The sequence below is a fragment of the Ambystoma mexicanum genome, chromosome 1q (genome assembly GCF_040938575.1).
Source record: "Ambystoma mexicanum isolate Mex_15411 chromosome 1q, UKY_AmexF1_1, whole genome shotgun sequence".
NCBI classification, from domain to species: Eukaryota; Metazoa; Chordata; class Amphibia; order Caudata; family Ambystomatidae; genus Ambystoma; species Ambystoma mexicanum.
In genome coordinates, this window is record NC_090922.1 from 1,347,589,685 (window position 1) to 1,347,613,982 (window position 24,298).

General features: G+C 45.1%; 1 protein-coding gene across 2 annotated transcripts in view; it reads left to right on the forward strand.

The window, feature by feature from the left end:
• TTC39A (tetratricopeptide repeat domain 39A) overlaps positions 1-24,298 on the forward strand; it is a 1,012,086-nt gene that overhangs the window by 942,354 nt on the left and 45,434 nt on the right. For both annotated transcript variants that reach the window (XM_069642215.1, XM_069642216.1), the window contains exon 16: positions 12,617-12,731. In XM_069642215.1, coding sequence (XP_069498316.1) covers positions 12,617-12,731 — 115 coding nt within the window. The remainder of the gene's footprint in view (positions 1-12,616; positions 12,732-24,298) is intronic.

A 24,298-nucleotide genomic window follows, 5' to 3' on the forward strand; every position in this document is an offset into this window, starting at 1 on the left:
AGGTGTGAGGCCTCCTCTAGGTAACGGTGCTGTGCCGCTTACAAACAGTGGATAGAAAAAGAAAGATAAACTAGCCACTTCTAGGTAATGCTTTCAGCCTTGTTGGACCTGTGCCACTCTCTTCCACTGTGTACACATGAATGTGAAAATGGGAGAAGAAGTGCTCAATGGTCACTTAAAAAGGTAGACTCATGGTCAATTGGAAAGGCATCTAGTGGGGTATCTGTCAGTTTATTAGCCAATAGATTGTCTATCTGGCTATGGTGGAGTCAAGTCTAAAAACGACACAAACACAATGACATACAATATTCAACGTAACAATAAACATAGAAGACCCCAAATCCCAAAATCCGTCATGGAATGGTATAGATGTGATGGGTCATGGGTAGTTGGTAAAAAGGAATGCTTAAACTACAAGGTAGGCCTAATTTATGCCTCTTGTGAGTAGCAACCACCGTCGACCGGTTTCAGTGGCATGTATGTAGGTAGGCCACTTTCATCAGGACAGGACAGTCTTCTACTCACATCAATCTGTACAGTCTGGTAAGGGTATTTGAGAGACTGACCATATTGTGTGAGTGATGATTCTACATATAGGGAGAGTCAATACTTTACCCCCAAGTCGTAAGTGCCGTTAGGCTGGATCACATGGAGAGGGAACCTATGGGAAACAGAAGGAAGTGTATGTAGCCATATTCACCTCGGAGCTAATAACAACAATTCAATTGAATGTGAATAACACATGGTAAATTGTCATTCACTTAGGCAACACTGCTGGTGATAGTATTTCTATCCATTTGGAAAGATGGGACAATTAGTTTGTCACCATCCTATAACAGGTAATGAGTGAGAACCCATCTCTGCATATGTCATGCTCAAGTATATGGTGTAAGAGAACAAGGGTAGGTCAGAATGTACCCCCTATCAGGTGTTCCAAGGTAGTGAAACTAATTAACATCCATCCAGGAGTAAACATTAGTGCATAGAGGTCACAAAAAAGCCCCAGAGAGTCACAACCCACAAGGGGCTCAGGGTTTAAATAGCAAAATGCTCCAATACAGATGGAAAAAATCATCTGCTATGCAGTCATACCTTTAAATTGGCCCCTGCTCAGGTGGTCGTAGCTGGAGATTAGGTGTAGCCACACACATATGGCACACATGGGTCAGAGCCCCCGGTCTTCTGTGGGGAGAGAAAGGAGACATGCGTGCTCAAAGTACGGCCACCAGCGATTGGGCTCACAATGAGTTAAAAAAGCAGGCAAAGTGTCTGCCGGTACGGAGGCTAAGTATACAGCCTAAAGTCGCTAAAGCACATAGTGCGCTACAAGGACCAAACTGGTCCGTGGGCACTTACTTGCACGGAAGGGTGTCCCGTGTAGAAGCGCGTGCTGCCGTTCACCGTGGATGGTATGGCTAAGACCGTCCATTGCTATTCAAAAAGGGATGCTGGCTCACGTGACACAGCGCATGTCACGTGAGCGGCTGACCCGCCATGACCGGAAGTCAGGCAAAGTACCTGAACCGGAAGTCAGGCATAGTAGCCCGTCACAGGCGACTCGTCGCTGTAAGATCAGGCCACGGTGCGAGAATATGCCTGGAAATACGGTAAAAGAGAAACAACGGCAAAAAAATATGCCCAGATAAGTGGGGACCTTTTCAAAACAGTTGGTCAAAGGTGGTGTAGGTAACACAATATGGCTAGGGAACATATTGATCTTGCATCGAGTGCTCAAGGTGCACAAGAGACTATGGGTGCAGCCCGTGTTAATCACTGGGGGAGTCCCGTCAGATGTGCAGTCAAGGCAATATTCACCACATGTCCGGGGCTATAGTAGGACCATACTGTATGAAGACAGTAGCCAGAGTGGGGCAGATCTATGGATACTGACTAGGCAGATCTAGGGCAAAAGTTAGAAAATGCACATGATAAGTTTGAAAGCAGGACAGGCCAGACTGGAGGAGAAGAGATAATCCAACGGGAATGAAGGGTTCCGCTAGCACAGCGGCCTGTGTGCCACCTCAAGGCTGTGAAATTGGTGGGTCCCATAGTACATAAAGAGGAAGGCGATGGTGTAAGGATCCACCAGATGCCTGGCATAGGGGGAGACTAATAAAAAAGGTAAACCCCATACACACCAGGCTGCAGACTGACAGTGTGCCTTACAGAGGTCAAGCAATCAGGGCCAATGAGTGCCATGGAATGTTCTCATTCAGACCAATTGAGTCTGTTTTGAGTCGAAAGACCCATTTTTGTTCTCTTTTAAGCAGGAGACTCGCCATGTCACCTCCTCTTCTGGGACAATTGACTTTCTCAATCACCGTCCATCGGAGATCCTTGGGACGGTGATTGTGTAAGGAGAAATATTCCACCATAGGAGCATTGTCATGCTTAGTGCATAAGCAAGACATATGCTCCTGGATGCGTTTTTTAATGGGGCGGGTAGTCATGCTGATATACTTCTTTTCACATGGGCACGTAATCAGATAGATGACATTAGAGGAGTTGCAATTAGTGAATGAGTTTTGTATCCACGGAGTGTGAAGGCCGAGGTCAAGGGTTTTGGTTCTTTTGGTCAACGGGCATACATTGCATTATCCGCAGGGAGTATGTCCCAGTGGCTGAGTAGTGTCCCAGAGGGTAAACTGGTCTCGGACTTCTTGGGCAGGTGCATATGAATGCACTAAAATGTCACGGACATTCCTCCTCTTTTTCATGGCAAACCTTACCTGCTAAAATATCCAAGTCGGGCTACCCGAAATGAGATTATGAGATTTCGCTTTAATGTTTGTTCTACAGGCGAAATCTTAGAAATTCGGTCGGGAAATAAACAGAGAGAAGCAAGTAATACCGAGTTTCTCTATAGGTTCTGTCAACAATTGGGAGAAAAGGAAACACTACGCCATCTTTTATGAGAGTGTAAGCCTCTAATGGCAGAATAAATCAAATATTTTGCTAGGTTTGTAAATTCCACTCAGTGGGTCCTCACTGATAGAGTATGGTGAGAAATGATTCGTGGTTCCGGGATATCGTTAAAGATAGCGGAGGTCTGCTTTCTGAACAATGTATGCAATATCCTGTAAGAAAGTTGTTTTAGTAGCAATCAATCAAATGCTGGTTTCATTGATGCTTTTTTAAATTTATGTAAACTTTGTAAAGGTTTGTGTTCAAACCAAATACAAACATTTTTTTTCAAAGATATTTATTTGATAATTCTAAAGGCTTACAACAATCACGGCCTCCTCACAGCCAGTCATGATGAGTAATCTTTAAGTTGACCAGGATGTAGCTTAATTTCATAATAAACCCAAATGAAACATTTGTGCTATGTGTATTACATTTGTGTTTTTCCTGTACCTATGTGCCTTTCAATCCAGTCTTCTACCCAAACGTGAGCAAGGGTTACTTTAATAAGCTATTGTTCCCTTATTGGGCTGACAATCTATCAGTATGGGTCCATGGAGGGAGATCTTGTTTGCTGTCCATCCAGTTAGAGGCCCTGGACTGCATACGGGCATACAGGAATATCTTACAGAACTTAATCAACCAAGGGTACCCACTAACTTCATCTTGGAGCTGTTGGAACTTGCACTCTGCAAGAACTATTTTGAGTTCAATGGCACCTTCTCTCTTCAAATAATAGGAACAGTGATGGGAGCAGCTTTTGATCCCAGTCTGGCCATATTATTCATGGCCAAATTTGAGTCAGAACACATTTTGTCCGATACGAATCCCTTCTTCAGATGTATAACCAACTGGAAGTGATACATCAATGATATTAGTTTTCTGTGGAAAGGAACCGAACATGAACTTCAAACATTTCTAACCTGGCTTAATCAGGTAAATAGGAACATCCAATTTACCCTTGAATATTCCAAAACACATGTACATTTTTTGGATCTCGAAATTCGACATGATAATGGCAGACTCAAATGCTGCCTACACCGCAAAGAGAGTGCAAGAAATACTTTATTGCACTACACTAGCGATCATCCTGGACACCTCAGGGACAAACTCCCTTACGGACAATACTTGCGGATAAGGCGTAAAAGTACTGACATACAGGACTTCCAAAAGAAAGCGGATGAATTAGACATCAGATTGAAGGAAAGGGGTTATCCCAAGAAGCTCATTAATCGGTCTCGCAAATGCGCACAGTTCACTGACCGAGATGCTCTATTAAACACCAGAACAAAGACAACAGAGAATACCAGGGTGACCTGTGTACTCACGCCTGGTCCTAACCCTTTTCAGTTGAAGAAAATCATTTCTAAACACTGGGACATTGTAAAACTGGATTTACTAGAGGAACCTCCTCCATGTTTTGCTCTTAAGAGAGCACCCAACATCCGGGAGAAGCTGGTACACTCTCGCTTTTTCAAACAACCTCTAAACACTGGCCTGTGGGATCTGCGCTCTACAAAAGGCCACTACCCTTGTGGCTCATGCACAGCATGTGCCTTCACTGGCAAGATTAAAGAATGTAAAATTGGAGACCGAACATGGGTCCTACCACATCTTACCAACAGCAAAACCAAACAAGTGGTTTACTGTATTGAGTGCTTTGCGGACTAAGATACGTGGGACAGACAAGTAGAGCGATACACATTAGGATATCCGAACATTGCTCCCGCATTAGGTGCAAAACCACCTCAGCTCCTCTTGTGAATCACTACATAGCACTGAAGCGCTCGCCAAATTATTTGAGGTGGTGGGTGTTGGATGTAAGTAAGAACTGCACAAATGTCCCTAGAAGCCTACTTGAAAAACAATTGCGCTGGATCTTCCGGATGGAGACTTACACACTAGGTTTAAATGAAGAATTCCTCCCACCATTATAAGACCAATCGTGGATTATTCATCCATTGATTCACCTTCATGAAACACCACTAACATGGAGTCTCACTGGCATATTCCTCACTAGCCTTTGTACCCTTGGTCTGCAGGTAAAACAGCAATCCTTGCATTCATGTACCTCTGCAATCTTCATACATGAAGGTTCCATATTTGGACCCTCTATCTACCGCCTTCATATATCTCTGAGAGGCCTTCACAACCTTTATATTTGCCAAACACAGAGAAGTCTGCAATTTCTGCCTTCTAGGCAATACTGACATGATAAGATTCTTGGTCTTATTCATTTTCTGATTCAATTTGGCTCTTAGTCATTCCATTTTTTCGAACCTCTTCCCACAACGTGCTCTTGGCACGTTGATTTTTTAATGATATTCAATATCACTTTGGTGTGACTCGGCAACCTTTCACACAAATTCCTCGCAAGCATGCGCAGTTTTTGAAATGTACTTGTATCTTTTTCCTTGTTTAGGGTCGGGTTATACTATACAAGCGTTTCTTCATTTGTAAATGCTAGCGTTGGCATTCAACTACGCCATGTATTGTCGGCGGTCAGCGCCGCACATGAGACGAACCCACAATGGGCTCGCCTCATTCATGCAATCCTACTGGTATATGCTCACTGACTGACAAGAGGGTGCGACCCTTTTCATCCTGTCAGCAAGTGCCACGTCACCAAAACATGAAATACCTGACCGGATCCGGCCACCCAGCAGGCTTCTCTTACAGCACAGCCCCATTCCAGCTGCACGGCCAGACCGCGTAGGCAGCTTTCACGATTCTCGATGCCGCGGGTAAGTAAGAGAGCACAGCCTTTTTCCTCTTGTTTACACTGGAAGTGGGTACTTTAGATAGTGCACACTGCGATATCTACGTCACTGCACGGCAAGAATATTTAACAGGGCAATTACCGCACACAGTCTTTTCTTCTTTCCCTCTCGCTTACAACAGAAGTGGGTACTTTAGATAGTGCACACTGCGACATCCACGTCACTGTATGGCAAGAATATTTAACGGGGAACGAATATTATACAAATTATTCCCCCAATGCATGACGAATGCATAAATATAGTACACTCTGATATCCATGTCACTACACAGCAAAGATACGTAACAGGGAATCAATATTTCACAAATGACTCCTCCATTTCATGACCAATGCCTTATCTCCAATGAATACTTGACAGAACAGCGTTAGTCAATATTCCGTTTGGTTATTTTAGGTCTACAGGGGACCTTTCTGCATGTCGGATGCCCATACCTCATTTCCAGTGATCAGCTAATCATTTGTTGACTTAGACTCTTCATTTTCCAACATAAGTAAGTTTACTATTTTTATCTCTACTCACATTTGCCATGCCACTATTTAATTCTTAATACATGACTTTGGTGCCAATTGCTGCAACTATTTTTGCTGCACTCCAATAGAATTAATTCTAGAGATTTTCTGTCTAATTAGATCACTGACTATTATATATTCCAGTTCGAGTCTGAGCTGGTTCACAACAAGACCCCTCCAGGCTCTCTGTACTCATTATACACCCAACCTCAAGGTAGGACATTCTCCTGCTTTTTGTCAACCTGTTTACTTTTTCATCATTAAAATTCAGGTGATCACAATGTAATATACATCATTCATTTATCTACACAGTGAACAGCTGTTTGTTGTCCTAGACCTTTTGAATTTGATGTGCAACGCTCGCCCGCCATGGCGTGGAACTGTGTCAAGTAATTTTAGTCCAGAAATCCCCCCCAGTAACATTGGGTAAGGCTTGTTCCAGACCTTTATTTCTAATTAGGAGTCTTTTAATGGTTAATTCAGTTTTTTTGCCCTTAGGCCTTAACTTAACGTACTAAGAGATGTAGATGAATAAAATAGAAACACAGAATCAAATACATTTTTTACATTTTCAAAAAAACTCATTGAGTTTTTGTCTGCTTCCCCTAGGGACCACTTCTTTCCACTTTGCCCCGAGGAAGGCATTTTCAGATTTTGAAGGCCAACAGGTCGCCCGCCGAAACGTAAATTGGGTCCTTGATAGGTGGAACTCTCTCTTTAGGTTCCCTGAAATCAACACATCCTGGACCTTGTCCAACATTGGCTTGGATATTTGTTACTGTAGAATCTTACGTAGGCAGACCTGTTATTTAACATTTACTGTTTCCTCTTTCAATATTCATGTACCGGCAGACACGTTTATTTGACATTTATTGTCTACTTTGTTCATTCAATTTTTCTCATGTACACTCTATTTGTTCTTTGTTGTGAAGTTGTTTTTGTTGTTCAATTATTCATTGTTAAAACACAAATTACGTTTTATATATCTTTATTGTTTTTCATGATTTTTTGTTAATTATTACATTCATTGAAATACAGTACTATTTCTTCTATACCAGTCTTTTTGTTTGTCATTCGCTCTCTTAGCATTGAGTTTTTGTTCAGAAGGGCAACACAATAAGGGTATCTTTTGATACCAGCCCAGTATAAGTAAGAGGATTTCATTTTCTAATTCATTTTACATCTTTTTGGATTCCTTGTTTTCACAATGCTGTCCATCCTCCCCCTTATTCATCCTCACTCTGAGTATTCTGAGCCATCATCAACCAGAGCCAAAGTGAATGGAAATGGTCAATTTTTCAGTAACCTTCAGTGAGAGGCCAAAGCCACAGGGTCGGGAATGTTTTGGAACTCATGCAAAAATACAATCTTCCATGTTCCTAAGTTACATTCCTATACCTTTTTATCCTTGAGGTCCACAGAGGGATAAATAGTGTACACAGTATGTTTGTGATTTGTCTTTTTTAGTAGTTGTTATTTCAACACATCTAAAACGAAAATAAATAAGGAAGGAGAGTTGTTTTTTTTCCATTAAACCTCTCTGGCTTGGCACTTCTTTCCAGCTACATGACACGTCAGCCCAATTTTGCAACTTTTCCGGAAAGAGTTAAACATTTATGTTGTATAGTGCCTGTGAGTGTATGCTGAAGTCTATGATGTTCTGTAGAATGTTATGTTGTGGATGAGAGAACTTGTGTGAGTGAGGGTTCCAGGATCAGGCAGTTAGAGAGCCCCTGCCTGGGTGATGGGTACCAGTGTAACTTAATGTTTAACTGTAGCTTAAGAAGATGTAAATAAACTTGAAGCAACCTACAAGAATCCTAAGAGGTCACTTTATTACATTGGCGACAAAGTGGTCAAAAGAAGAACCTGCGTGTATGAAAAGAAGAGGGAATCTGCTGCGGGGGGTGCAGAAAGAAGAAGAAAGAGAACACACTGCCCCCAGACAAATATGACCCATCACCCAGGGCTGATAAGAGGGAGGACGCCGCGTCATATTGAAGAAGGGGCGGGGGTAGAAGAGAGGGCAGAATAAAGAAGCCTTCACTTGTGCCTAAGATGATAAAGGGACTTTGCCCCTGTCCAGAGAAATCAAAGAAAGGTTAGTCTGGACAGAAGGGAGGGGAAGTCTAGCACTGCAAGCATGAAGGGATAAGCCTGGCGCTGGAAGTATGAGAGTGTGCCCCTGGGCAATGAAGGGACGTTCATAAGGTTCATAAAGTAAAGAAACCCCAGAATTTCTGAGGCACATGATTTGCCAGTTCTTCAGTAAGGTGAAGGCAGAAGAGCAAAGAATGGAGGCTGAAGCATGCCTATATGGCACAGCAGTAATATGATAAGCCGTCTACAAAGGTGTCACCTACCTTTGAACGTTGAGGGTGGTGGTGACCGGCTCCTAATCTGGAAGCTGCATAAAGTGTGTCTCTGCCAGCCAAGAGGGGCGAGAGAGCAGGGAGGAAAAAGATGCTTGAACATGAGATGACGGTTGGAGCAGCAGAGCTCCGTACAGCGCTGTCACCAATGTTGAAATAGTGATGTCACAGGGGAAGACTGGGGAGTTGGTGATAGTACAGAGTGCGGAGTCGAACATTCCCTGTAGATACTGCAAGAGATACGCAGTTGCGTTTTTTTGCGGAAGAGGCTGTGCCCAGTGTGAGGAAAAAGGTTTGTTTCCCAATGCTGTCGGAAGAGGCTAGAGTAATGCACCCAACGACATGTACCGACGTGAGCAGGAAGCAATGTGTTTGCAGGTTTACGAGGGACAGAAGGACCTCTGGGGAGTTAATGGAGGACTACGTGAGTCGGAAGCGTTTTGGGTGACATGGGAGCATGTACGACAACGTGCTACTGGAGAAGGTTATCCAGAAAGCGCTATTAACGCTGTTATTTTCAAGTGTTAGCAGGTTAAAGCTACAGATCGCACTGAACGATATGCGTTATGTAGGCCCATACGTGTATCCTTTCAAACGGATGAGATGTATTACTTGTGTTTTCTACAATTCTGAAGGTGCAGGTTAGTTTTAGGATAGTGTAGAATAACTATTTTGAGGAATTCCAGTATAAAGCCACGATGGCTACAGAGTTTTAGCCTAGTTATGTTATGCATGGAATTAAATGCGACAAGTTATAGGAAGTAGTGTTGTTTGTTGTGACCAAACAACAAGGAGGGCATTACGTTTTGGTATGTTGAGTGTAAATGTGTATTGTACGTAGTGCTGATGCCAAAACTGGTATGGTGAAATGATTGTAGCAAAAGTATGCGCAGTTTGTGTAGGTGTTAGTTTTACATTTTTGAGAAATTCCAGGTTAGAGCCATAGACTGGCTATGGATTTATAGGACTTTAACTAGTCCCAGATAAAATGTCACTGTGTTAGCTAATGTGCAGGAATGTGCGTAGAATTAGCGATGCACATAAACTGTGGGAATGGATAGTAATGGTAGTGGTTGAGCGGCATGTTAGAGGAGAGGCGATGGATACTTTGCTGAAATGTAGAAAACTACCTCTTGAGGATTTGCAGCATGGGGTTGCGAGAACGCAACATGGACTTTTAGGTTATAGAAATGGAAGTGCAGATTAGAGCCAGGGACTGGCTATGGACTTTTAGATAAAATAGTCATACAGTAGTGCAGAGATGTATATAGAGATAACTATTGATATGAACAAAGTTTGAGGTTTTGCAGATATAGGTTGGTTTAATCCCAAAAGGATTTTAGGTTTGTTTATAAACTTTGAAAAATGCTATAATGTATGTTTTACAATTGTTAGAGTGGTCAGGAGTTCGGTCAGTATGAGTGTTGTGTGTGAGTCACGCCAGGCCAGGGTGTGATGTGTGGGTTGGGGAGTTGCACCTTCCATCTACAGATGAGAAGTATGGAGGGTTGTGCTCTCTGATTACATATAGTGTGAGGTTGAAGTGTGGCTATGTGTGCCACAGGGTCTGGATGGTGCGCCTTCAGGTAGGTGTGTGTGTGTGTGTGTGTGTGTGTGTTTTTTCACTCCGCGGTAGGTAGAGGATGATACACAGGGCAGCGGGATATTCTTGGTGTGTTCTGATCTGAGATTAATTTACATTTTATGTAAATTGTTCCCTTAAATGTGTGTCTTATTGTTTTTAATCCTTTTAATGTATGGTATTTTATAACATTGTTATTTTATAACATTGACTTTGTATCTATTTGTATATTGCTGTTTTATGGCTCTTTGCTGCTCCTAGTCAGCTAGGTTTGCACCTATAAGACCGGTAAATAAATATTTGTCAGATAATTGAAATGAAATATATTCCATTACTAAAAATCTATTTCAATAAAACATCAAGTATGGAAATATAACAAATAACTGAGTTCAAAACGTATGACCGATACATTGTTTAAGGAGACCTTTGTTAAATAAAATGAATGTGAAAATGGATTGACACTGCTCTTTGGCTGTAAATCTACTCCTGGCTTAATTTCAATCATAATCATTGCCAAATGTCTTTGGATTGAATTGATCTGTTTGGATAGTAATGTATGATATGTACTATTGCTGTCTTATCTAGGATAGTGTTTCATTAAGAATGCCACTAAAATTGTATATGATGGACATTGAGAAAACCTTGAATTATGCAAAAAAAATCAACGCAATGGGGAGGACCGAACCGCAAAGTCTCAGGTGGCCCAGGCCTTCATAGCGCCTAACGGAGGAAGGCTCTGCCCACCCTCTGCTGAAGAACCTTGTCCTCTCGCCCTGACCCCGAGCCTTAGCCCCCCTAGGGGGCTCCCCATCCAAAGAATCCTCTGCCCTGGGACGGAGATGCAGGTGCATCATGAGGGGGGCTCTGTAAGTCTGGGTGAATTTGTTAGCAGCCCGCCTCCAGCGAGCTCTACCCCGGAAAATCACATCACAGTTCTCACCTCGCCACCCACCCCTACAATTGGTGTTGGGCCGGGAAAGTCTCCATCTAGCTCGGCTATGGTCTGCTCAAGTATCGAGGGCAGTCCATTCGTTGATGTCCCCGAATGCAATCTTTCCTTGTGCAATAGAAGCCTCGGAAATATGCAGATCCCTACAGCGAGTCCATTGGCCAGCCCTCCCCTTTCCTCGTCTACATCAAGGGTGTCCAAGCACCAAATAACCCATTTGGATGCAGGGTTGGCTTTTAACCCCCCTTTAGAGGCTGATTTGTCACCTGGGGGGTGTAAGTGCAAGCAAGTTCTGGCTGAGCTGGTTGTCATCAGAAACATGCTCGCAGCCCTTATAGCTACTCAGGCAAAGGAACAGAGGGAACAGAGGGAGGAGTCGCCCATCTATACCCAGGCTGCGTGTAAGGTTCTAATAGACATACCTTTGGCACTCCCCAAGAACCAAGCCCCATTGAGTCCGGAGCCTATAGCCCCAATTTCGTCTAGTCCCAGCCTGATGTCGGGGAATGCACAAGTGGCCCCTGGAAAAGGTCCCAGTGTGGAGGGCAATAAGAACAGCCAGCACATTGGGGGAGTGGATCATGGGCACAGCCGAACTGGTTCCTATCACCCTAAAATCGTGGGAAAGAGCCATGGTGGCTCATGGCTTAGAGGCGGCCCACTTCAACCCCCTTACCAAAGTCGGAATGGACAAGCATGTGTGTATCTCCATGGGGTACCAAAAATGGAAAGGAACTTGCAGGAGTCCAGGGAAGCTCTTGCCAACAAAAGCACACACTGGCTAAGGTCTGTGAGAGGTTGCTCTTCTGTGACCAGGGAATCCTTGGCGGGATGTCGCAGATTGGCCAGTTCGGTCCAGAATTCAGGGGACATTGTGGAACTGACCTTTTGGGACTGGAGAGTGGCGAAGGTGGTCTTGGGCCTAAGGGGAGGGGCGGGAGGGACCCCGAGGAGTGTAATTTTTATCAGCCCACTACTACATTTACGCCCTGAGCACCCCTTGAGGCGGACGCAGGGGCCTTACCCTCTGTCCGGGGCTAACCTCACTCCCCTGGGTCGCAATCGGTCAGTCACTTTTGGGGCTGGGCCCAGTCAAGGGGTGTTATATTGAGGGTGACAGGATCCTTGGGTTCACACCTCCCCTCTCCCTTAAATGACTCTTTGATGCACTACTTTTTGACAAGGTTTATTAATTGTATTTGCTTTTGTATGTTGTGTTGCTATGTGTTTGATGGATTTATATTTAATCCGAATAAACTTGCTGACTGAGAAAACCTTGAATTATGCAAAAATGTATAATGTATAATAATTTTGTTTCATACTTCTTGTATACAATCTTTTTTAGTTGTTTTGGCCTCTCCATCCATTTGTGTTATTAGTGCAGCTTTTCCTCTTGTGGACATGCATAAATGCTACATAATTAAAGGAAGAAAACCAGGAAGCACTACACTAGTTAATAAATGTTTGCACTGTTATGGTTTCTCATTTATTATATAACATAGGACACTGTCACTTTCCAGTTACAGAATTCTTGTTTGATGATCAATGTTTAGTGAAGCTGTTAAAAGGCCTGTGTCTAAAGTATCTGGGCAACGTTTTGGAGGCAGAAGAGTACTTCAGCTTTATCCATCTAAAGTAAGTAATCCTTCTCAGCACCATTAATTGTTTATGATACTGTTTTTTTTTATAAAGCACAACTATTGTTCAAAGGCATGTTGGTGCCATTGATTAGAGAGACAGAAGCAGTACATGGCGGTAACTAATTTTTCAGTCAGAAAAGATTTTAAAGCATAGGTTTTAAATCGTTTTCCTTACCTAATGAGGAAGGAAGCTGATATCATTGTCTGCCAGCAGTACCAAAACAGCAGCCACCATGTCTCACGGGTCTGTGTTGAGCCTTTCAGAGTTGGATCTCAGAGGCTGCTGTGTGGCATAGAACTGTAATTTAGTAGTAAAACTAATAACACCAGAATGTAGTAGGGATTTTAACACTAGAAACATTCTTTTAAAAATAATCTGTTTTCTCACTGGCAGCCATTGATGGGAGCGCAAGCCAGCGGACGTATGTTTGAATTTCTACAACATGAGTTAGGTTTCTGTTGGCACATTTTTTACTCTCTGCAGGGGAGGGAGTGGCACAACATTGATAATAATAAGAAAGTGTTTGTATACCAATCAGTCACCCAGGTTTAAAGATTTGACAATTTTTTCTCCAAAGAAAGTGGTTTAATTTTTTACTATCTGCTACTTACCCACAAGGCTTTAGACATACATTTACTGTAGAGTTTCTGGAACCTATTTCTGAAATACAAAACATTTCAGGTCTGATAAATTATGCACAAAATGATGTGTGTTACAAAAATATTTACCATCCCAAACCACAGCACTATGAATGCAATTTGGTAGTGATCTGTAAACATCTACATGCTGCAGGAGTCCACGTCTTCCACCTCATCAAAATAACCACACCCAAGGCTCATCCTTTCTCTGAGGTGCCCAAAGAGGTGGTCTGACACCTTTGTTTTCCGCCCAGGTGGTACAAATCCACTTTAATTTGGAACTTTTCCATTCTTTTCTGGTGGTGAGGAGATTATTCCTGTTTATCAAGGAACGGCTTCTGATCACTGCCGACAGTTGTGCCTTATAGGTTGTTTATAGGTTGTATCGGAGGGATACTATATTCCATTTATTCATTTGTAAGGGGTCAAGAGTAAGACTCGGACACAGTGGCATGTGTGTTGGTTGCAATAGACATTTATTTCCAGAAAATAATAAGGATTGTGGAAAATCCCATCCATTCCTAATCCTAAAAGGGGTTTCTCTGCCTCAGCAAAACTAAGGACCGTTTGCATCAGGATGTTAACTAAAAGAGCATCCTTCGTTTTATGTCCACAAATCCTAATCCGACCCTTAGACTCTAAACTCAATATAATGTGTACAGGGAGGCTCTGGTAAGCTATAGACTTGTAGTTTGTTTCAAATGTTCTCAACATAAAAGGTTCAAGTTGCAGAACATAATTGAAATACAGGGTTCCACCAGGAAAAGGTTCTCCCTTCCCCTAGAGTCCTTCTGGCAGTTCAAAGGGTCTCTTTCTCACGTTTGAGTCCTCCTTTGAATTTACATCAAGCATGCGGTTTCTATACACTGTTACACTTTGTCCACTTTGTAGCCCTGATGTACTCTTCTGAGAGGTTATTTGTGACTTTCTCTTCAATTCTTAAAAAGATTATGAGTCTTCCCTTGTGTTTCTACGATGTCAAGTTTATTTGCCTTCACACTCCTGGTTTACATCTTTGCCAGGATATCACTTTGCTTATCACTCCTGGTTTGCTCCCTTGCCAGGACATCACTTTACTTCTCCTCCCATCCTTGGTTTCCTCTCTTGCCAGGATATTGTTTCACTTCTCAGGCCTGGTTTATCGCCTGGTTTATTCCTTGCCAGGGTATCACTTCGCTTCTCACTCCTGGTTTACTCTACTGCCAGGATATCACTTCGCTTCTTATCTTCCACTCCTGGAGCTCATTACAAATCCGGCGGTAGCTGTGGCGGTAAAACCGGCAGGCTGCTGCCGGAGTTGTGATTTTTTCTGGAGCCTGGCTTCACTGAAACACCGGGGGATTATGACCCTGGTGTTCCTTGAAAATCATGCGCCGCAAAATCGTTAATCCCCATTCCCATTTGAGTCCCATAGGACCGCTAACAACGCTACCGGTGCGACCGTGAAAGTCTGCAGGTGCAAACTCAGAGTCTGCCGGTCTGGCAACAGTGCCCGTAGTTACCAGCACTGTTGTTACCGGCCTGGCACACTCATAATGAGGCCCTCATACTCCGTGTTTCCATGATGCACTAAACAGCCAGAACTTTCTCTTTCATTTTTCACTCTTTCTTTCATCCACGTCATAATAGCGTTCCACAGTTTGGACACTGACCCCTTTATAATCGAGTTCATATTTACTTTGTCTCCCGTTTCCAAGGGTTTAGTCTTCAACGTCTTTTCAACTCTGTCCGTATGTATCCGTTATTACAGTTTTGGGCTTCCGTCTCATGTTCAATAATGTTTACATAAACATAATTCCCTTCTTTGGACTACTGAATCATCGACTCATCTTGAACAATGTCCTCGTTTATATCAGTTCCTTTTCTGTTTTCAATGACTTTCTCTTGTGTGCTCAGCGTGATAAAGCATTCGCTATTAGGCACTCCGGTAACCCATTCCATCTCCCTGGGCTTACCGGGCGTTTATGGCAGTCCTCGCGTCTCCTCTTTGGCTTCTCGTTCGGTCTGCTGACTAGGCATGCGTCCTATCAGCTAGTCTGTCTTCACTGTGGTTTCTCTCCAGGCGGCTCCTGCTGATCCAGGTCACCAGGCGGCAGGCTGCTTTTGTGTGGTTCCTCCTCACACCATCTGTTTGGGCCTCTCCGTTGTGACTCACAATCTCCTGATTTCGGGCATCCTTTTCCGTATTTGCACCGGTTGCCAACGGCCTCAAACTCTGCCACACTCTCCCATTGCTATCAGCTGTGCTAGTTTTAAACTTTGCGGAATCAGTCAAACATTTCCAAAGACTAGAACGAGGCGTTGGCTTACCGCTTCTAGGAATCTTCATTGCTCCATCTCTCTTCCTCATCTTGTACTTAAATGGGGTTCGAGGGCGACAAGGCATTTGGCTGGAAAACAATTGTATTTCTTCCTGTTACAATAAGCCATACAAGTATTTTTTACAGGTGTATGGGTGTCATGTGGAATTAAGGTTGCCAGGTTATTTTGCCCAATGGTTTTCCTCTCTGGAGTTGGTCTCCCCCCCCCTATGTGGTCCTCCTGCAGATAGCCACCGCTGAGGTCAGAGTCGGGTAGCCTCTGCCTTTTCCTGGCCACATAAAAGAAGCCTATCACCAGAGAATCAGTGGTGATATTGCTAGATTCGTCATACACTGCTCACCTTCTTTCTCACCCTTATTCCTCCTGGAGCATGTATGGGTTCTATTGGAAAACAGTGCGATGGAGCTGGTGCCTATTTGAGAGCGAGGCATGGAGAGATGCTTGCCGTACTTTCTGGAGCCAAAGGATAGTGCCTACATCCCATCATTAATCTGTGGCTTCTGAATTACTAGACAAGAACACATTCAGTATGGTCAACCTAGCCCAGATCTTTCAGGCCCTCAAGCTCCAGAATTGGCTGGTGTCACTGGACCTTCTGGACACCTACTTCCATGTGCCGATTGTTATGAAGCACAGGAGGTAACTGAGTTCATAATGAGGAATTCCCGTTCTGAGTCCTACCATTCTGTCTTTCATTAGCGCTGATGATCTTCACCAAGCTGCTACCTGTGATGACCACACATCTCAGAATGGAAAGAATTCACGTCTCCCCCTTACTTGGATTATTGGCTCATTTGGGCCCGGTCCCAAGAGTTGGTGACAGCAAATCTGTACACCACCTCCAGCTTTAACATCATTTGCTCTTCTTCCTAAACTTCAAGAACCCACAGATTGTACCTTCCTAATTTCACCATTTCATCAGAGCAGTGCTGAAAATTGCACAGGCAGGGCCATTCCTCCAGAGTAGAGATTTAGGAACATCTCATAGATAGTGGAAATCTTTCGATCTGAGTTTGGTCCCGGCCTCGACTTTCCTGCCTATTTTGGGCCTCATGGCCTCTTGCATCCTTTTGATGCTAGAGACTCGACTGCAAATGTGCTTGCTCAAGAAGCAAATCCAGTGCTATTAGTCCCAGTTTCAGGGAGACATTTCAGACCATGTGTGGGTATCCAGCAAGGCCAACCTGCTAAGGAGGGAACCCCAGTGACAGCCCTGACCCCAACTGACCATCATGACGGACGCATATCTTATTGATTGCGATGCCCACCAGGAAGATCTGACTCTGTACAGTCTTTGGTCCCAATCTGAGGATCGAGAACACATCAATCCTTTGAGACTGCAGGCCATCATGCTGCACCCTGGAGGCTATTTTTTCCTCGACACAGAGTACGGGTGTCCTGATTTTGTCTGACAAATGTGGGTGTGCAGTACCTCAACAAGTGGCGTTGTATAGGGTTGCCATATGTTTTTAGGAAATCAATGCAGTTGTGGTTCTGGGCTCAGCAAAACAATGTGTTCCTGTTGTCCATCTTGCAGCAATGAAGAACTTGGTTGCATATGCCTTCAGCTGGCTTTCTTCGGCCTTCCATGACTGGGAGGTCTGCTAGGAAGTTCTAGACAGCATCTTTGACCTTTTTGGGTACCCTTGGTAGACCTTTACACCTCCAGTGTGAACGACAATTGCAAGTTGTTTTTCTCCAGGAAATTTCTTTAATGGGGAATGCTAGGGGGGACACATTGAATGTCGAGTGGAACTTCAATCTAATCTATTCATTTCCACTGATTGCTGTCCCCCTTCTGGCTCTCAGAAGACCAGGATTCTGATCACCCTAGAATGGGCTCCAAGGACATGGTGCCTAGAACTTATAGACAAGTCACCTGTCTTCCTTGGTTCCTCCCAGAGAGGGAGCGAGGGAGGACCTGCTCTCCAATTCAGGAGGCCAGGTCCTCTACCAGAATCTCAGCAGTCGCAACCTCCATGCCTTGCTGGTGTGAGGCTGAGGCAAAAGGAATGGTACCTGTCTGATGATATCATTTATATTTTCCTTTCTGCCAGGAGGACCTCCACTAAGTGCATCTATGCCTGCCAGGGCTTCAGATTGTTTCGGTTTACAAGAGGACGCCCAAGCACAGCTGTGTTTCACTACCCCCACTTTTATGCAGTTATTTCAGAAACTATCTAACCACTATATTGTTCCTGGGTGTGATTCGTACCTTGCTCTCACATTCCTTATGGTGCTCCATTTGAGCCTTTACACCCCTAATCCTTGAGATTGCTCACCCTAAAGGTGATTTTCCTTTTTGCCATCACCTCCACTGGGCAGGGGAATGAACTGCAGGCTCTATTAATTAAACCTCCTCATCTTATTTTCTCCAAGGAGAAGGTTACTCTGAGGGTAATTGACTATCATTCCCAAGGTCATTTCAGACTTTTATCTCTCACAGAAGATCTGTGAACCTGTTTTCATCTCTCTGCCTCACCCTTTTCAGACAGAGGAATGGTTTCACTGCCTGGACCTAAAGAGGGCTCTAAGTTATTATGTCTCTCGGATGAGGGAAATCATGAAGGATGCCCAGCTCTATGTAAATTACTCTGGTGCCATTGTGTGTGAAAAGCTGGTACTAGACAGACCATGCCCACGTGGATTGTCCTCTGTATTTCATATAGTTGTGATCTGGTTGGGGCAGATTGACCTTTTGGCCCCACGCCCAATTTGACGAGAGGTCTGGCAGTTACCTCTGTGTTGAAGAGTTAAATCCCTGTGCTGGACATCTGTCGGGTAGGTGCATGGGCTTCCCTGCACATGTTTGCCAACCATTATGGTCTGCATTAATTTTCAGGACAGGATTCTCATTTTGGTTGAGAGGTACTCTTGAGTTTTCTGGTGAAGATGATGCTCCTGCTCTCCTCCCTCTTCCAGACTCTGCTGTTAGAGTCTATCTAAGATGAGTACTCTTTGGGAGGAAGGAATCCTCTAGAATAACATATTACTTACCTCTCTGTAATGTTCTTTCTGATGGATTAGTCTGTTCTTACACAGATTCCTCAATGCCCTTCCAATCTTCTCCTTGACAGATAATTTATATACCTCCTACTGATCTGTAGTCTCTCAGTGCTTAGGAAAATAAGCGGCACTGAGATCATGGGGCACTGCTGGCTCCATTTATACTGGACACAACGTCACGCACACGTGAGGGGTATGCAACAGCATTGAGCCAGTGCTGCGCTGTGCCCATTGGTGTCTGAAACAGTTTCAGAAGGCAGTTAGAAATGAGGAATCTGTGAGAGGCAAGACTAATCCAATAGAAATAACATTACAGAGATGTAAGTAATTTGTTCTTCTTAAAGAACACCCACAGAAGCAAACAGACATGTATTACCAAAGGACACCTATTCCAGCACCAAATCAGCACTACAAGGCAATCCATTGACACATTGAACCAACAGTGCACATCTCCTGTTACCACAAGGAGAAAAACATTGATATTAAGTGATTTGTGATGCTTGTGAATCTGCTTAAAATCACATTCTGTGCATATAGTCAAACATCTAGTGGAAACAGCAGAATATGCATCTTTCGAAGAGCGCGCCACAGATACAAAAACACACAACCCCTAAGGCCTCTTTGACGGAGTCGTCGAAGAAGCGCAATACGCCAACAGGGCCATCAAAGAATTTCAACGGCGCCTTCCAAACCTCGTGGTTCGGAACCTTCCATGCAACCGCTTCCGTGGCAAGCGACTGGGCATCCCTCTGGAAAGGGTGTTCCTCCTAAAAAAACATACCGTTGTCGACAAACCGTCTAAGAGCGCACAAGCACCTAAGGCCTCGGTGGGGTCACCGACCGTGACAGCGCTGTTATGCGTGTCGAGACCTTCGATTCAACCAATCAGCAAAAGCATTGTGGCTTTCATTTCGGCAGCCACAGAGCACAAGGGCACCCCCCTCTCATCGAGAGTAATATTCTGAAGCACCTCCAGCCTCTCTCTAAGGCCTTATTGGGAAACTCTCCGAGTTCTGGCCAACCTTTTCCACCTCCAGGCCCTTCTGCCTCTTCCGTATGGACTAGGGAGAGATTTGAACAGTACATGGACAAAATGGCCCAGTTTATTGACTTTTCTGACAGGTACATTACACCCAAAAGACCCAGGGAAGTGGACTCCTGCCCCATTCCTTACAAAGTGCACCAATTCCCCATCTCTGCACAGGAACACCAGGAGGATATATTGGATGTCCCAGAGGACCCAACACAGTAGGATACCTATGAGGACATGAATCCCTTTGCACAAGACACAGCTGATCAGGACCCAGACTGGGATCAAGATCAGGCAGGGGATCAGGTTCCTTGGCTATCACCTACACATACCCCTGACCCGAACATCATCTGTTTAGATCCCCCTTCTTCTCCTCCACAGAGGGATTCGTCACCTGTTAACCAGATGTTATCCCATACTATTTAATAGAGAGCAGCCGGTCATTTCCAGATTGCAACACATGAGGCAGATCCAGACTCAGGCTTTGTTGAGGATATCCTCAAGGAGAAGCCTCCGACTAGTCAAGTCATCCCCTTACTGAACTCTATAAAGAGGTGCCTGGCCCCTTCCTTATTGCCGCCCTCTTTCTCACGGGCAGTAAACCCCTGGTTGAAAGAATATTCCCCCCATCACCATCCAACCCACTCTACATGAGGGGTCATGCTACACCGGACTCCCTGGTGGTAACTACCACTCGAAAAAAATGTGGGGTTCCACTGTCCATGGCAGAAGCCCCTCCGGACAAAGACTGCAAGAAGCTTAACGGGTCACTGCCTCCTACCCTACTAGGATCGCAAACAATACCACTCTCCTGGCAAGTTACAGCGACATTCAATGGGACCTAGTCCAGGATGGCCTTCAAGATGTCCCAGAGCCCACCCGATCACGCCTGCTGGCGGTCGTGGCTGAGGGCAGTCAGGTTACCCATAACAATGAAGAACACTCTGGGCAGTGCTGAGACTGCTGGACGCACCCTAGCCCAGGGGACCTTGCTTAAAAGACACGCCTGGTTAAATAACTCTGGCTTTAAACCTGAAACTCAGGCCTCTCTAATCAACAAACCAGTTGAGGACTCCAACCTTTTTGCAGAGGCTATTGATTACACCCTGGAAACTGCAAACAAAGAACACAAAAATCTAAAGTTGCTCAGCCAGATCATGGCTAAGCCCTTCCACCAGCGTGGAGGATCTAACTCACGCCGGTCCTTTCATGAGCAATCTTTTTCCCGCTCTCCTCCGGCCAAGGCTCTTCTAGTAACAAACAATATCAACAAAAAGGCCCTCCTAGGGGCAAGGGTAGAGGCAGGAACTCTACTCCTAGAGGCTCCCTGGCCTCCACCGCAAAGTGACTTGCTGGTTCGGGTCCCGTCCCATGCTTCCCCGGTCGAGGTCACTTGTCATCATTCATCCTCGCCTTGGAGGGGAACACATCAGACCAGTGCGTGCTAAAGACCGTTGCCCACGGCTACTGCACCGAGTTTCACCAACCACCTCAATACTACCCACCGAAAAGCAGACCCCTGTTGCCAGAACACCTGCGTATCCTGCTGGAAGAGGATCAGGTCCTGCTGAAAAAGGGCGCCATAGAAGCCGGCCCCATTCACCAGGTAAACAAGGGTATTTATTCAGTGTATTTCTCTGTACCCAAAAATGATCTCACCATGCGCCCTGTTTTAGACTTGCACCCGGCGAACAAGTATGTCAGACCTCAGAAATTTAGGATGACAACACTGCAGGAGGCAATCCCACTGCTGCAAAGGGGGAGTACATGGCCACATTGGACATGAAAGATGCATACTTTCATATTTCAATGTTGCCAGCACACAGAAAGTACCTCATGTTCATGGTAGGACACCCACTATCAGTTCAAGGTTCTCCCCTTCGGCATTGCCTCAGCGTCACGGGTATTCACAAAGGTACTGGCAGTAGTAGTTGCTCACCTGCGCAGGCAGTCCATCCCAGTCTATCCTTACCTCAACGACTGGCTCATAACAGGGGATTCGTATGGAACATGCCAAACAAATACCCAGAAGACTGTAGATCTTCTCTTCAACCTAGCTTTCTCCATCGAGGAAAAATCCAGTCTAAATCCCAATCAAGTCAAACAGTTTCTGGGGGCTCTAATTCGGACCAAAGATGGCCTTGTCTTTTCCTCCAACGACAGGGTTCAGAACATGCTGTTCCAGATCCCTCACTATGTAGCCAGTCAGTAGGTGACCGTACGCAAAGCCATGCAACTGTTGGGAATGATGTCTTCCTGGGTCTACCTAGTTCCTCACGCTTGTCTGCGCATGCATCCCATGCACGAGTGGCTCTCAAGCCAATGGTGTCAGGCCAGCAGCCAGTGGGACGATCTAGTGGTTGTCTTTGCAGCCCTCATTCAGTCTCTGCAGTGGTGGTCAAGGGAAAATTTCCTGCAGGGGAAAACGTTCACCACCCCCGCAGTAGAAGCCACTCTCACCACAGACACATTACTGACGTGGTGGAGGGCTGACCCCATTCAACAGACGGCGCACGGCATGTGGTCCTCAGCGGTAGCATCCAATCACATCAACCTGTTAGAACTGCTTGCAGTGTTCAAGGCCCTGAAGGCCTTCCAAACACACCTCCTGGGGAAACAGTTCTAGTCCTCACGGACAGTACTATGGCCATGTTCTCTAGAGCTGTCCAAACTGTCCCAGAATATAGGGAAGTGGGCTCTCCAACACAAAATGTTTCTCCTTTCACAACATGTTCCAGTGGAACGCCATCTTCTGGCGGACGTACTCAGCACAGACTTCCCCCTATCCGTAGAGCACGAGTGGAGGCTACAGAAGGACACTGTACTCAACGTCTTCGCAGAATGGAACTTCCCAGACATCGACTTGTTCGCCACTCTGGAGAACTCCCAATGCCCAGATTACTCCTCCAAGTACGCTCAGAACCGCTCCAATGGGAACTGTCTTTGGATAACATGGTCCGGGAAATTTGTCTACACTTTTCCCCCCAATTCCCCTAATCAACAGAATAGTGCACAAAGTGCACCAAGAATCAGTCACAATGATTCTGGTGGCTGCTATGTGGGCCCGCCAGCCTTGGTTCTCCTATCTCATGGCAATGTCAGTCTCCCCTCCCAGGAAGCTGCCGTGCCCGTACAACATGCTATCTCAAGGCCCGGGGAAAACACTACATCCATGCCCCCAAACTCTCAACTTAGCAGCCTGGCTCCTGAGGTCATAGAGTTCGGGCACCTTTAGCTCCCTCAAAGATGCATGCACATACTCATAGAAGCACAGAAACCTAACACCAGGCATTGCTACTCCAACAAATGGAGATTTAACAAGGGGGGTCCTGGGAGTCCCTCTGCCAGACATTAGTCCTGGTTACGAGAGACCTACCCAGAGTCTTTAGCTCACTATCTTTCACAGAGAAGAAATATCCCAAACATATCAGTCTTTGTCCTGCCCTGGGGCAGTCCAGCACCGAAATGCGAGGCAATTCTCCTCTGAACAAGAGTACCAACAGAAACCCCAGACACGTGTTTCGGTCTGGTTGGACCTCATCAGTAGGGTGGATCTGTGCCTCTCTAAGAATAGTGAGCAAGGGGTCCACGTCTGGATTCCCCTAGTAACTTAGGGTGAGACCCAAAGTTACTTAAATATGCAGATTTAACAAGGGGGGTCCTGGGAGTCCCTCTGCCAGACATTAGTCCTGGTTACGAGAGACCTACCCAGAGTCTTTAGCTCACTATCTTTCACAGAGACTCCCAGGACCCCCCTTGTTAAATCTGCATATTTAAGTAACTTTGGGTCTCACCCTAAGTTACTAGGGGAATCCAGACGTGGACCCCTTGCTCACTATTCTTAGAGAGGCACAGATCCACCCTACTGATGAGGTCCAACCAGACCGAAACACGTGTCTGGGGTTTCTGTTGGTACTCTTGTTCAGAGGAGAATTGCCTCGCATTTCGGTGCTGGACTGCCCCAGGGCAGGACAAAGACTGATATGTTTGGGATATTTCTTCTCTGTGAAAGATAGTGAGCTAAAGACTCTGGGTAAGTCCCTCGTAACCAGGACTAATGTCTGGCAGAGGGACTCCCAGGACCCCCCTTGTTAAATCTGCATATTTAAGTAACTTTGGGTCTCACCCTAAGTTACTAGGGGAATCCAGACGTGGACCCCTTGCTCACTATTCTTAGAGAGGCACAGATCCACCCTACTGATGAGGTCCAACCAGACCGAAACACGTGTCTGGGGTTTCTGTTGGTACTCTTGTTCAGAGGAGAATTGCCTCGCATTTCGGTGCTGGACTGCCCCAGGGCAGGACAAAGACTGATATGTTTGGGATATTTCTTCTCTGTGAAAGATAGTGAGCTAAAGACTCTGGGTAAGTCCCTCGTAACCAGGACTAATGTCTGGCAGAGGGACTCCCAGGACCCCCCTTGTTAAAACTCCAACAAATGGAAGCACTTTGTCATCTGGTGTAATGGCAAGTGCATCAATCCTATTGAATGCTCACCTAAATATAGCATCCTGTACTTTAACCACCTCTTAGATTCAGGACTGGTTTTCAATTCTCAAAAGGTC